We start from the raw sequence: 14,797 nt of genomic DNA on the forward strand, positions 1-14,797 counted from the left end.
TCCTGCTCCACCTTTTCCTCTTCTTTTCCCTTTGAACCCCCCTCATTTCTCAGCTAATCTTGGCATCCCCCAGCCTCACATTTCAGCCTCACATTTTAATCGCCGCACCAAGCTTTTTATTAATAATAAATAACACACCTACATAGATTGAATAAAAATGAGGCAGAATCTAAAGAATTGGGATAGATGCGCGGCATAAAAAGTCTGGGGGCTCCCTATGGGACATTGGCGGATGAAATGTAGAGAAATTCTTGCCGGGTGTATGTGCGGCAGCCCACTGTGTGGACAGGAAGTGACCCTATTGGCATACGGCTTCTTTAAAAACAGGCAGTGTAGCCTGAAGCTATCCAGCCTCTCTCGCTCGCTCTGGTGCTCGCTCTCCCTCTCTCTCCAATCTCTCCCTCTCTTTCTCTCTGTGTCTTGCCATAGAGGGCTTTACAAGCAGTTCCCAGGCAGTGTGATCTGTCTTTGCATACTGCTAGTTTATGCTGGGGAGAACATACAGCCCATGAGCTCTATATGGATGCTGTTGCTACTCTGATTCTCTGGAAGCAAAAAAGAATATGTCCAGCGCTCAGCATGACCCATTCTATTCTTCTCCCTTTGGTCCTTTCTACAGAAGGCATACTCCATACATGGTGCAGCCAGAGTATCGTATCTACGAGCTGAACAAGAGGCTGCAATCTCGTACAGAGGTAAGTCCTTCCAACCTTTGCCTATAGACCGTCATATAGTCTCCTATAACCTGCACCGTGCCTAGTCCGAGCCCTCCGTCAATATCTGTATTGTCTATTATTATCCTCTCCTGTCAAAGGCTTCTATAAGGGAACGACGGAATGCTGACTTGTGTTACAATGTTTCACCGAAGGACCGGGGTAAAGTTAAGATTGGAGTCTAAAGAGTCAAAAATTCTTCTTCGATTTGACTCATTTTATTCGCTTTTGGCGACTAGTAAGCTGGGAAGGGGCAACCTGTGCCCAGGACTTGTAAACTTATGGAATATCGTGTTACTTTGAGTTTGGTGAACTGGGAAGACACTGGCATGGGCGGAAGGTGATGAATATTCAGGAGATAGAAGTTCTGGCCGTCTGTGCAACTCACTTTTGGAAAGTGTCGAAAAGTGTGTGAACTGGATGCATGCCAGGCGCACTATAGCACCTGTATCTCCAAATGTGTTCTGTCGCCACCCTGGCGTGCATGCCATTGCACAGCTGTATGATGTCAACACGGTTCACATGTGTCGAGTTATTTCACAGAAGTGCGAAATAAGAGCTGATACACAGACATGGAAGGCTACTGTTACCTAGAGAGGGCTAAAGTGCCAAGTCGCATGTGGACCTTCATATCCCATATATATAACCCCAATATACTGGAAGTGTACATAGACATTAATACTAAGTGCGTTCTGTCTAGATGTAGCAGAGCTGACTTTGTTTTGCATCATAATATCTACTTATGTCACTCTTCTATGATGTTTTGCTACTTAGTATTACAATTTCATTATATCGGATGTATTATAGTACTTTCATTGTATAGATTTGGGTGCTCCAGCTTCTATACCCTATTATCTCAATATGCCAAAGACCCCCTCTTTAAGAAGTGTGCGCCCTTAGTAGGACCAGATTACTTGTGATGCTTTCACCATAGATGATGCGTGTTGGACATCTTTTTTGAGAAGACCACCCCTACCAGACCACTTCTTATAGTACTTTTCTAGTGACGCAGAACTTAAATAGTGACGAGCACATCTGTCTAATCTTACTGATCTGTATGTACACGTGCTCAAGGTGCTATACTAACTGCCAGATTTGGAGTCGGGAAGGAATTTTTTCCCCTGAAATAGGGCAATTGGCATGAGCCTCATGGGGTTTTTTGCCTTCCCCTGGATCAACACTGTAGGGATTGTAGGGTTATAGGTTGGACTTGATGGACTCATGTCTTTATCCAACCTCATCTACTATGTAACTATATACCCTATTATCAATATTATTAAGAAGACCACCTCTTCGATAAGTGCACCCCCTATCAGGACCATGTTCCACTTTCACCATAGTTTATACTTATGGATCATCCATAGAAGACCACCTCTTCAATAAGTGCAGATTTCCACTTTCCCCATAGATTATGCCTATGACCATCCATAGAAGACCACTTCTTATCGTAATTTAGTTGTTTCTCTATAAGAACTTTGTCTGACAGGGCAGAAAGTATCCTTCATCTCTTTATTCTATGCAGTCCTATGTAAAATATCAGTAATAGGTGGTTTAGGACATAGGACAAACTGAGCTCTTCTATATCTGTAAGTAGTAAGTTGGATTTCATAGGTTTCTCTCTTGGGTTAGAGAAAAATCACACAAGGATATATAGGTGCACATATATACAGGCATCTCCATACTAAACACAAAGACACGTGCATAGTACATGATGACAAACCCCCACAGCTTCTTAGACATGACACTAAGAATTGAACAAGTTCTACCAGGTGAACAGAGACCTGCAAAGTCAATAGGATATTCAATGATAGGAAGTAAAGTGAGAAATAAACTACAACACATAAGGGTTGTGTACTTGGCGGGAAACAGTATATTTTTCTCGGTCGACTGTACACCCAAGGGTAATCCATGTACACGGATCTCTCATGGACTTGAGTCTATTGATACAGATCGGTCATATGGCCTGTTAATATCCCAGTTTCAATGGGGGGCGTGCGCTATCCTATAAAAAAAAACGGCTATCAAACCTATGGTGTAAATAAGCACTATATAGGGATAGGACTACTAGATATAGGGATAGTTTATGCAATCTCTGGCTCCCATGGCAGTGCTAGTGGCTTCCCTGGAATACTTGCGCTAACACAAGCCTGTATTGTGTACAGAAGAAGTTTGGTTTATGACGTGTTTCTATACGGTTGATACTTAGTTTCTAAAGATTATCTTTTTATATATATTAAAACTTTTGATATTCTGGAGTTCCACGGAAGGACATTAATGTAAGAGTAGAATAATATAACATTGAAAAAGGCAAAAAAAATTAAAAAATCATAATATAAAAAAAATAATAATAATAATTTCAGCCGTAATGCTACTTGGAACAGTAAAAATGACACATTGTTATATTACGTAAAGTTCTATATCGTTATCACATTACAAACCGCATGCGCTTATAGGTGATAGGTGGCTATCAGGAGGTTCCGGCTTATTTAAAGGGGACAGGTCACATTAAGGAGGTAACATTTTAGCAAGCAGGATATCTAGTATTATGGGAGATTCACTTTAACTTGTATTTTATTTGGTATCTCTGCTCATTCTTGGTTTAGGAGTCCAGTGGGCGGTCCTAATTAGTAAATGATGATGTGTATGAACAGTCATACAGGGGAGGTCGTCAATCATTGGACTCCTATACAGAATAGACATATAAATGGGGAAAAAAAAAAAGAAGTTATACTGACTCTTCCATATAAATGTATCTATCTGTTTAGCCCCTCCTATTCCATAAGGGGCTGAGAATAGATACCATATTCCACATGGCCATGGCCACCATTGTGAGAAGTGCAGTAATGGTCATTCAGTCTGTATATCCATGTACCCTAAGGGTCAGAATACATATTATGGTCATGATGCATTTGTCGGCAAAGTAAGGAGCCGTTCACATAGCGCAAAATGAAAAGGAATTCCTCTTCATTTTCTGGCCACGATGTTATGGCCGCCAGCTCCTGGCCATCGCCATTCCATCACAGATTCAAGCCGCCAACTCCATGACTAAATCAGCTGGAAAGATGGCGCAGGACACGTATTCTTTGCAATCTCTGCCTCCCATTGAACCTGCTCCCAATTTCCTAGAGCAGCAAAAAGAGCAGAATTTAATTGACAACAAGTGATTATCATTGTATGAACATTGCTAGGACAAGGCTCTGTCTGCATCTGGATTGGAGGGACAGTCTGAGCCTACATCACAAATGTGATGGAAAATCACCAATACATCGGAGCACCTGGTACCTCAGTGGATCCCGACATACACACTCAAAGGAATACTTAGGGTGTCAATTATGTCCATCGTGGGATGGGTCTGTCACTGCCTTGATTCCGATTTTTTTTTTTTTTTTTTGCTCTTTTCTGCAGTGTCAGGAAGTGACATCACATTTGTTGGTCACATGGTCCCATTCAGCAGACGTGATGTCACTTCCTGAGAGGATTAAAGCAGCTGTTTCCTAATCATGGATAAGCCCTTTAAGATGGAACAGAAAAATGGAATTGACACGGTAGATAAGGCTTACCATCTATACGGGCTTCAGACTGCCAATGATCAGTATCATCACCATTATGGATTCTGTCCACAGCAGGTTGTCGACTCCTCACATAGTGAGCTGTAAGCGGGCACTAAGTCACCGCAAACTGGCCGCCTGCCAACCTGCTGCAATAAAGGATAAGATTCCAGTAACTCTTATCCACATACTGAAACTGAACCCTGCAGAGAAGAGCGCCCTGCACTGATAGTTATAAGCCTGCAGCATGTCAATTATTGCTGCGGGTTTCAGAAAAGTTTCAAAGGCTAAAATCTGTGGGAGACCTACCCCAATCCTGCAGGGGAGTCACAGCAAAAAGTGCCCAGGGTTGTTTCTGCAGCATCTCAAAGTAGCACTCCAGATAGTCAACGAATAAGTGCTGGTTAGGGTTGAGCGATCAGGATCAGAAAAGATCGGATTCCGATCGGCGATCGAGTAAATTTCACGATCGAGATCGGAATTCCGACCCGATCTTTTCCAGTGGGATCGAGGTCAGAGGTTATCTCAAGATCGGCTCAACCCTAAAAGTGACTTTTCCCATAGAAAATCATTGACTAGGGTTGAAGATCGGGATCAGAAAAGATCGGATTCCGATCAGCGATCGAGCAAATTTCACGATCGAGATCGGGATCGAGATCGGCTGGAAAATGATCGGAAAACGGATTTTAAAATCGATCTTGAAATCTCAAGATCGGCTCAACCCTAGTGCTGGTGCTATCACCCATGTGTAGTAACTGTACCCATGTGTAGTACCTGTGCTCATATCTAGTAGCTGCACTCATTTCTAGTATTTGCACCCATGTCTAATAACTGCACCCATGTTTTGCAGTTGTACCCATATCTAGTATCTGCACCCATGTCTACTAGTGATACCCATGTTTAGTACCTGCACTCACAGTTGTACCCATATCTAGTAGTTGTACCCATATCTAGTATCTGTACATATGTTTTGGTTCTGCACCCATGTTTAGTACCTGTGCTCATATCTAGTAGTTGTACCCATTTCTAGTATTTGTACATATGTCTAGTAACTGTACACGTTTAATATCTGTGCTCATATCCAGTAGTTGTATCCAGTTCTAGTAGTTGTACCCATATCTGGTATCTGTACATATGTCTAGTAACTGTACCCATGCTTACTATCTGTGCTCATATCTAGTAACTGTACCCATGTTTAGTACCTGCACTCAGATCTAGTAGTTGTACTCAGGTCTATTTCCCGTTTTTGCAAACATTGCAGAGTTCATAATACTATAAATCTGCTAGAAACTTGGAAGTCAAAGGTCCTGGAAGCTGCACCAACTGCTGTTGATAACATTGGGGAAGGTAATGGGAGCATAATGAGAGATGGTGCAGGTTATGTGAGTGAGGGGTATAGGGAGAGGTTATGTGAGGGGCAGAGAAGAAGAAGGGAGGCTTCTCCACAGAAGAGGTAGGATAGAGGAACATGGAGTGGTAATCTGATAACTCTGAGGTCACATGGTGGCTCTCAATAGTATCTGCAGGCAGCAGAAAGAGACCTTCTGTTTACACAGCAAGTCCTGCTAGAAAAGAGAGGTCACACTGTGATTATGTGACTTATTGGAGACGATAGAATACTAGAGACTTAGACGGTCAGTACATAACTATTGCTGTTGAAGGGATGGTCTAATAGAGAAAATAACTGAAGTTCTCTCTAAAGGAGAACACACCACAGAATTTTGCAATGTTTTTGCCCTGTGAGCCCCCAACCTTAAATGCTCTACCTTTAATTATAGTATAGAAGAGCAGCCAGCAACCCTTTTGTGGTCTGTGCAGTTGCTGGATATAAATCTGATTGTAAAGGGAAGCTCTTCCTAATATTACTATGTTTGTAGGAAATCTCCATTGCCTCTCTTTTTTTGCTACCTAGAAATCTGCTGCTGAAAACTGTCAATAGGCTGCTGTTGACTGATCTGCTATTCTTATCTTGTGCCTTAATTGTGTGTCCTATTGACTTCCTAAAGTGTGGTCTGGTGTGGAGCACTTATTCTAAATACATGTGCTCCTGATTTAATAGACAAGTATTTCACACAAAGGAGCTGCTACTCTATCTGGGGGACACACAATGTGAATTAAATAGAAGTTGTGTAATACTTCCATTATCCTGCGGGGGCACTGCAGAGAATTTGAGCACATGTAAAGTTTGTGCTGCTAGATTGTATTCCTTGACCGATTTGTAGGTTAGCTTCATTTGGGCAGGGCTGTTATTGGTGACTATAGTTTAGCTACAGTGTCCATAGGGAGTCTAAGGTAGTCTGAGACACGCCTCCTGTCTTATCATGTTTTAGTCTACAGCTCCGCCTCCTCAAGACAAAATAATAAAGTACAAATGACTAAACCACCATTGAGAAAAAGAAGATTATCAGGTGACTGCTGAGGTAAGGGAATCCCTTTAAGGAGAACCCTGCAGGGCCCCTGTAATACAGTGCTCACCCATACCCAACTATCTAGCTATATATTATGTATAGATAGTCTATGGACAGTTTATCTAACTATTGCAGTTTTCATGTACTAATGACCAAGTTGTCCTGGGACATAATTAGAATTTTAATAAGACTACTATAAGCAAAAACAACCTAATTGTTCCAGGTATCGCAACATAATTTTTTTCCATCATCTACAAAAAATAAGGTGGGGGAAAAACTTAAAAACTAAAGAAGAAAAAGTGGAAGAAACTAAAGACATAGCTCTAAGACAACCTTTTTTTTACCATATTAACTTTGAAACAGCGCCACTCATTTGCAGTGGTTCTCGGCGGTATTGCATCTCAAGTCTATTCAGTTCAGAGGGTTGAGCTGTATTAACGACCCTTTAAAAGTGATACTGTGATATGTACTTTTGCCTTTTGATGGATAATGTAGTTTATTCAATACCGAATGTGTAGCAAATACATCAAAGTCCAAATAGCAAGTGGATATAGATTCCATATTGGTGACAAGGGATTTCTGTTTTCATTGAACACATGTAGAATCTATGAATATGTTACAAAATATATAATTGAAGCTAGTATTCTATGCAGTTATTGCTTCTATCTGGAAGTTTGGGGGATTCTTCTTCTCTGATTTCATTCTGACTTGCTATGAATTACAATCTGTATGATAAACTGTATGGCCTGTTCCGTGCAGGATCTCTGCAGGGGAGACGCAAATTCCTATCACAGTTACTGCTGAGGAATGGACATAGTAATAGGAAGAAGAGGACAAGTCATTCTCCTTAAGGTATACGTATAGATTAGTCTCTTAAAGAGACAAAGATAACTACACTGCCCCCAGCAGGCATTGATGGTACTGTCTCTAGCTGCCTATGTGACGCTGCACTGAGGAATCATAGAAAGTGAAATATAAAAATCACATGAATGAATGGCAGGGGTATAAGTACAATATGCGTTAAAGAAAAGCAGGGAGGATAAAGTGTTTTTGCTACACTGCCACTTTAAGAAATTCACTATTCAATATTTTCTGAAAATCAGCCCTCAAGAGGGGCTATAAAGCTAGTGACTCTTGCTTGTTGCTGACATGGATATTTTTAGCTTGGGACACTTGCCAAGATCACTTATTACTTACAGATACTGTACACTAAGTAACCAGTCACTATGGGAAAACAACAGAAGAATATACCATAAATGTATGGATCAGCTTTGTCATCCATCCACTTACAACACTGGTGATTGAATGATATAGTGCCGACCCTTTATGTCTATGTTCTTATTTTGATTTACCACTAGGTGTCACTGTGTTTGTTTGTGCTCGTCTCTTTCAAATGCCATAGAATATAAGATGAATCCAATATATATATATATATATATATATATATTGTATGTACCATAGATAGATAGATTCTGTAAATAGGTGGAATTAGAAATAAGAGGTATAGACAGAACGATAGATAGATAGATAGATAGATAGATAGATAGATAGGAGATAGATAGATAGTATTATCTATCTATCTATCTAGTTACATTGTTGGCTTCAGATAATACAGTACATTGTACATCAGAAGTACTGAATTTACTGTACAGAGCGTATTATACCGAAACACGGGGGGCAAATTCGTTTTCTGTTAAGAAAAACACATCCAACCAAAACTTCAGGGTGACAATTTATTGTGGATAATATAATAGTATAGAAACTTTTCTTGAAAACTTTATCATCTGAGTTGCTATTCCCACGTCATACATCTTGGACTAGGATATGTGTACTACTAAGAATACTACAAAGTAAGAATATTTTATATAGAGAAGTGTTAATTGTTTATTTTTATCAATTAACAAAATGAAGTGAAGAAAAGAGAAATCTAAATCCTATCAATATTTGGTGTGACCTTTGCCCTTTGCCTTCCTTCTTCTCGATACTTGCAGACAGTATTTGAAGGACCTCGGCAGGGAGGTTGTTCCCGCCATCTTGGAGAACTAAGCCCAGATCTTCTGTAGATGTAGACTTGCTCCAATCCTTCTGTGTATCCCAGACAGACTGGATGATGGTGAGATCAGGGCTCTGGGGGCCATATCATCACTTCCAGGACTCCTCCTCCATGGTGCGGTCACATTAACCCCTTTAATCCTAATACTAGCAGTTCTGTGCTCCATTCATATCCATACCATGACATGGTAATGTTGTATACAGGGAGAGTATGATGCGGTTTTATTGTTACCCAGTTAGAGATCAGTAACTACAGGAATCTACAGATAAGAAGCTGAAATGGATGAGTCAGAAGAAGCATAAAGGGGCAGCGTGGTAATAGATTATTGTGTTATTAATGTTTACAAAAGTAAAATGTGAAAGAGAATATGAGGAGTAATTTGCATTTGTAAGAAGATTAATCAGATAATATACAGGTTACAATTATTATAAGTGCAAGAGAAGAAGGAAATGAGAGAGAATATACGGGGTATGGTCAGAGCTTGCATTGTGCATATATACCGTATGGTGTGTGCAATATGCAGGGTCAGACTATCCCACCAGGGCAGGAGAATGATCTAGTGGACCAGGGCTCTTATATACTAATGGACGCATCTACATGAAAATATGAAGTACAGTAGAGATTACAACACAATAGAAGGGGCATGCATGTGTTCTGTATAGTCATCACTTTGTGGTTGGAGCACCAGAAGTTGCTACAGTGGATGGAGAGTGGAAGCAGTCTGCTCCTAATAAAGGAGAAGGACTGCAGTTCCTCAGTGTCGCCACTATACAATGGGCGGCGCTGCAGAGCTGCTCCTAGTAATCATCTAAGAACAGACTATTTCCGCTCTCCATCCACTGTAGCAGCTATTAGAGGCTGCTGGAACAGCTGATATGTGCAGGGCGAGGGTCTCAGACCACCCACAGACTACATACTAATGACCTATCCTGTGGGTGGGTCATCAGTATCAAACATGTTTTAAGGACCAGAAAGCCCTTTACATTTTTATGTGATTTTCACCTCATTTTTCCAACATGACTTGTGGTTAAGGTTTAAATACATACCGTATATACTTGAGTATAAGCCGAGGCCCCTAATTGTACCACAAAAAACTGGGAAAATTTATTGACTCGAGTATAAGCCGAGGTGGGGGGGGGGCGATGCAGCAGCTACTGGAAAATTTCAAAAATTATAATGGTCGGAGTTTTTGGGTGCAGTAGTTGCTGGGGAAGGGGAGGGGGTGTTTTGGTTGTCTGTCTGCCCCTTCCCTGAGCTTGAGGACTGAGTTTCTTCCCCCACTTGGAATTCAGCCTGGCTGACTATAGGGGATCTGCAGTGCTCCTATTAACCCCTTCCCGACGGAACAGGAGCACTGCAGATACCCTATATTCAGCCAGGCTATAGTTAGACTGAATTCCAAGTGGGGGGAAGGGGCAGTTAGACAATTTTTTTTTTTTTCCAGCTACGGTGTTTACAGTACAGGAAAAATATTTTTATAGATTTGTAAAGCGGGCGTTTTCGGACACAGTGTTACCTAACATGTACTGTATGTGTTTCACAGTATAAGGGTGCATGCACACTGAGTAACGCCGGGCGTGTATGAGAGCCGTACACGCCGGCATTACGGCAGACTGCCGAACACTTCCCATTCACTTCAATGGGAGCGCTCGTAAACGCCGCTGTTACGAGTGCTCCCATTGAAGTGAATGGGAAGTGTTCGGCAGCCCTGCTGTAACGCCGGCGTGTACGGCTCTCATACACGCCCGGCGTTACGTAGTGTGCATGCACCCTTAGTTTTATATGTGTTCTAGGAAAGGGGGGGGGGGGGGGGTGATTTGAATTTTTTTTTTAATTTTTTTTTTTTTTTTTGCATTTATTAGACCCCCTAGGGGTCTTTAACCCCAGGGGGTCTGATCACTAATGCAATGCATTACAATACTAATACATTGCAATACATTGCAAAAATCGTCATTTCTTTTGTAGGCTGCATAGAGCACTGCAGCCGGGGAGCCTTTACAGAGACGCTGAGGGGTGGACCTGAAGGAGAGCCTCAGCCGCCGGACCTGAAGGGGAACTGTGGCTGGCCACCAGCAAAAGCTCAGAGGGGAATCCCCAGCAGACTCAATCTTGGATAGATAGCAGATCGATAGATAGATATGAGATAGATCGATAGATAGATAGCAGATCGACAGATAGATAGATAGGAGATAGATAGATACAGTCCTATGAAAAAGTTTGTGCCCTCTATTAATCTTAATCATTTTTAGTTCTAAATATTTTGGTGTTTGCAGCAGCCATTTCAGTTTTGATATATCTAATAACTGATGGACACAGTAATATTTCAGGATTGAAATGAGGTTTATTGTACTAACAGAAAATGTGCAATATGCATTGAACCAAAATTTGACCGGTGCAAAAGTATGGGCACCTCAACAGAAAAGTGACATTAATATTTAGTAGATCCTCCTTTTGCCTCTAGTCGCTTCCTGTAGCTTCTAATCAGTTCCTGGATCCTGGATGAAGGGATTTTGGACCATTCCTCTTTACAAAACAATTCAAGTTCAGTTCAGTTTGATGGTTGCCGAGCATGGACAGCCCGCTCTCAAATGATCTGAAAACAAAGATTGTTCAACATAGTTGTTCAGGGGAAGGATACAAAAACTTGTCTCAGAGATTTAACCTGTCAGTTTCCACTGTGAGGAACATAGTAAGGAAATGGAAGACCACAGGGACAGTTCTTGTTAAGCCCAGAAGTGGCAGGCCAAGAAAAATATCAGAAAGACAGAGAAGAAGAATGGTGAGAACAGTCAAGGACAATCCACAGACCACCTCCAAAGAGCTGCAGCATCATCTTGCTGCAGATGGTGTCACTGTGCATCGGTCAACTATACAGCGCACTTTGCACAAGGAGAAGCTGTATGGGAGAGTGATGAGAAAGAAGCCGTTTCTGCACGTACGCCACAAATAGAGTTGCCTGAGGTATGAAAAAGCACGTTTGGACAAGCCAGCTTCATTTTGGAAGAAGGTCCTGTGGACTGATGAAACAAAGATTGAGTTGTTTGGTCATACAAAAAGGCGTTATGCATGGCGTCCAAAAAAAACAGCATTCCAAGAAAACACTTGCTACCCACTGTAAGATTTGGTGGAGGTTCCATCATGCTTTGGGGCTGTGTGGCCAATGCCGGCACCGGGAATCTTGTTAAAGTTGAGGGTCGCATGGATTCCACTCAGTATCAGCAGATTCTTGAGAATAATGTTCAAGAATCAGTGACGAAGTTGAAGTTACGCCGGGGATGGATATTTCAGCAAGACAATGATCCAAAACACCGCTCCAAATCCTCAGGCATTCATGCAGAGGAACAATTACAATGTTCTGGAATGGCCATCCCAGTCCCCAGACCTGAATATCATTGAACATCTGTGGGATGATTTGAGAGCGGGCTGTCCATGCTCGGCGACCATCTAACTTAACTGAACTTGAATTGTTTTGTAAAGAGGAATGGTCCAAAATCCCTTCATCCAGGATCCAGGAACTGATTAAAAGCTACAGGAAGCGACTAGAGGCAAAAGGAGGATCTACTAAATATTACTGGCACTTTTCTATTGAGGTGCCCATACTTTTGCACCGGTCAAATTTTGGTTTAATGCATATTGCGCATTTTCTGTTAGTACAATAAACCTCATTTCAATCCTGAAATATTACTGTGTCCATCAGTTATTAGATATCAAACTGAAATGGCTGCTGCAAACACCAAAATATTTAGAACTAAAAATGATTAAGATTAATAGGGGGGCCTAAACTTTTTTTATAGGACTGTAGATAGATAGATAGATGGATGGATAGATATGAGATAGATAGATAGATAGATAGATAGATAGATAGATAGATAGATAGATAGATAGATAGATAGGAGACAGACAGACAGACAGATAGATAATGAGAAACCATCAATATCCCACTATACACAGTTAGAGAACACATTCAGCTCTGCTACATCTGGTTGTAGGGATTCTGTACTGTATCTGTCTTCGCTGTGACTTACACAGTGTACAATAGGGGGACACTGGTGACAGGAAACATCAACTTCCTTCTATAGAACAGACAATGGGATGGAGATCTCACAAGCTGTTACTCATTCAGTAGATGTAGGTGTTGTGTATTGTGTGTATTAAAGGCTGTATCTAAGGCGATGACATGTGTATTCTATAATGGGAATAGTCGTAGTATTTATAGGGATATCCATGGACAGTATGATATTATATACCGTACATCCACACATAGAATATATTGCTATAATACATGTGCTGCACAGCAGGGCTGTCTGATAAGATCTGACACTAAGGATAGAAATATGAAAAAGTTTTTGATATTGGAAAGTTCCATTAATATATCGTCATACTATAGCAGTGTACTGTCCGCCACCAGCAGGGGGAACATGTGCACGTACATGGTACAGATAGCGCATGAGTAAACCCGAGCTCTGACTGCTACAATTCCACTGAATTCATTTTATTTGGATTCCTTTCTGTTATACATACAAACATTAGAAAAGTTCTAAATGTTTCCGATAATTCACAATTATAAATTTTTAATTTTGTTATCTTTCCTACAACTGCATTATTTATTTTAATGTTAGTTATTATTTTTAGAAACTTCTCTCGCTTTCTATTGTTTTCTTTTGTGTTTCCTTCGGTAATGCCCTAAAAATTTTAGACATCTTTACAGGTGGTCAGGGAAGGATCTGGAGTAGTAATGAGAAAGGGGCAGTAGATATATGTGACATAAGAATAGCAGAAATGCCAAGACAGGCCGAAAGAGGGACAAAATATGCGACAAACTTAGCTCCGCCCACTTTTATGTTGACTCCGCCCATTCACATTAATTTTTCATGTGCCCCCACACATTATAATCCTCCTATAGTCACCTGTAAATTACATTCCCCCCTGCATCTCTCCCCCAGTCTCATATAACCCCTTTATCTGCCCCCAGTTTCATGTCCCCCCCTCCATCTCTGCCCCCAAATTCATGTCCCCTCCATCTCTGCCCCAAATTCATGTCCCTCCATCTCTGCCCCAGATTCATGTCCCTCCATCTCTGCCCCCAGTTTCATGTCCCCTCCATCTCTGCCCCCAGTTTCATGTCCCCTCCATCTCTGCCCCCAGATTCATGTCCCCTCCATCTCTGCCCCCAGATTCATGTCCCCCCTTCATCTGCCCCAGTGTCATGCCGTTCTCCCCCCTTCATCTGCCCCAGTGTCATGCCGTCCCCCCCTTCATCTGCCCCAATGTGATGCCGTTCTCCCCCCTATATGCACCCAGTTTCATACAGTTACATTACGTTCCCTTCAATGTTTAACACAAATACTTACTCACCTTCCAACACTCCCCCGCAGCTCTCTCACTCCACTCACATAGTTGTAGGCCCGATGTGACATCATCACATCGCGCCTACACACGCCGAAGCCGGTGCGCAGCAGTAAGGCAGGAGCTGAGCTGTGACAGCTCCGGGACCGCGGGACAGGACACCGAATTCGTGAATCCTGCAGAAATCGGGACAGTTGGGAGGTATGGACAGGAGTTAGGGCACATTCACATGCCCATTTGGTCCATGTGTTGGCCAGATTTACCAGCCTGCCCCTTATGATGGTGGAGGGATTCCTAGTATTATGGTTGCCTATGCTGCTAGAAGCCCCCGCCTCCTAGGGACACACTGTCCCATACCGATTATAGTACAGGACATACAGCACGGAAACCTGCAAACCCCGAGCGCAGGTGTGAACGAGCTCTGATTTGTAAAACACGGCAGAATATGTCACCATGATAAATAAAGATTTGTATTATTATTATTATTATTATTATTATTATTATTATTATTATTATTACTACATCTTTTCAGCATGTATGAAGTCAAAGTTTCTTTTCCAAAAAAGCTTCAACCAAAACTGTCATTTCCAATGGCTAATAAAGTATAGTGTTTGACAAGTAAATTATTTGCTTTAGAATTTAATACAGATTCTGTTTTATTCTTTATGTAAATGAGGTATATGAGGTGTACAAGGGTTTGGCTAAGAACTACCTATCCTTGTGTCTCCC

At 41.5% G+C, this 14,797-nt stretch overlaps 1 protein-coding gene across 3 annotated transcripts in view; it reads left to right on the forward strand.

Moving 5' to 3' along the window:
* Nucleotides 1-381: 381 nt before the first annotated feature.
* The window catches only part of LDB2 (LIM domain binding 2), a 306,202-nt gene continuing 291,786 nt past the window's right edge, over nucleotides 382-14,797 (forward strand). For all 3 annotated transcript variants that reach the window (XM_075261646.1, XM_075261655.1, XM_075261663.1), the window contains exon 1: nucleotides 382-695. In XM_075261646.1, coding sequence (XP_075117747.1) covers nucleotides 564-695 — 132 coding nt within the window. In that variant the 5' untranslated portion in view covers nucleotides 382-563. The remainder of the gene's footprint in view (nucleotides 696-14,797) is intronic.

The sequence above is a fragment of the Leptodactylus fuscus genome, chromosome 1 (genome assembly GCF_031893055.1).
Source record: "Leptodactylus fuscus isolate aLepFus1 chromosome 1, aLepFus1.hap2, whole genome shotgun sequence".
NCBI lineage: Eukaryota > Metazoa > Chordata > Amphibia > Anura > Leptodactylidae > Leptodactylus > Leptodactylus fuscus.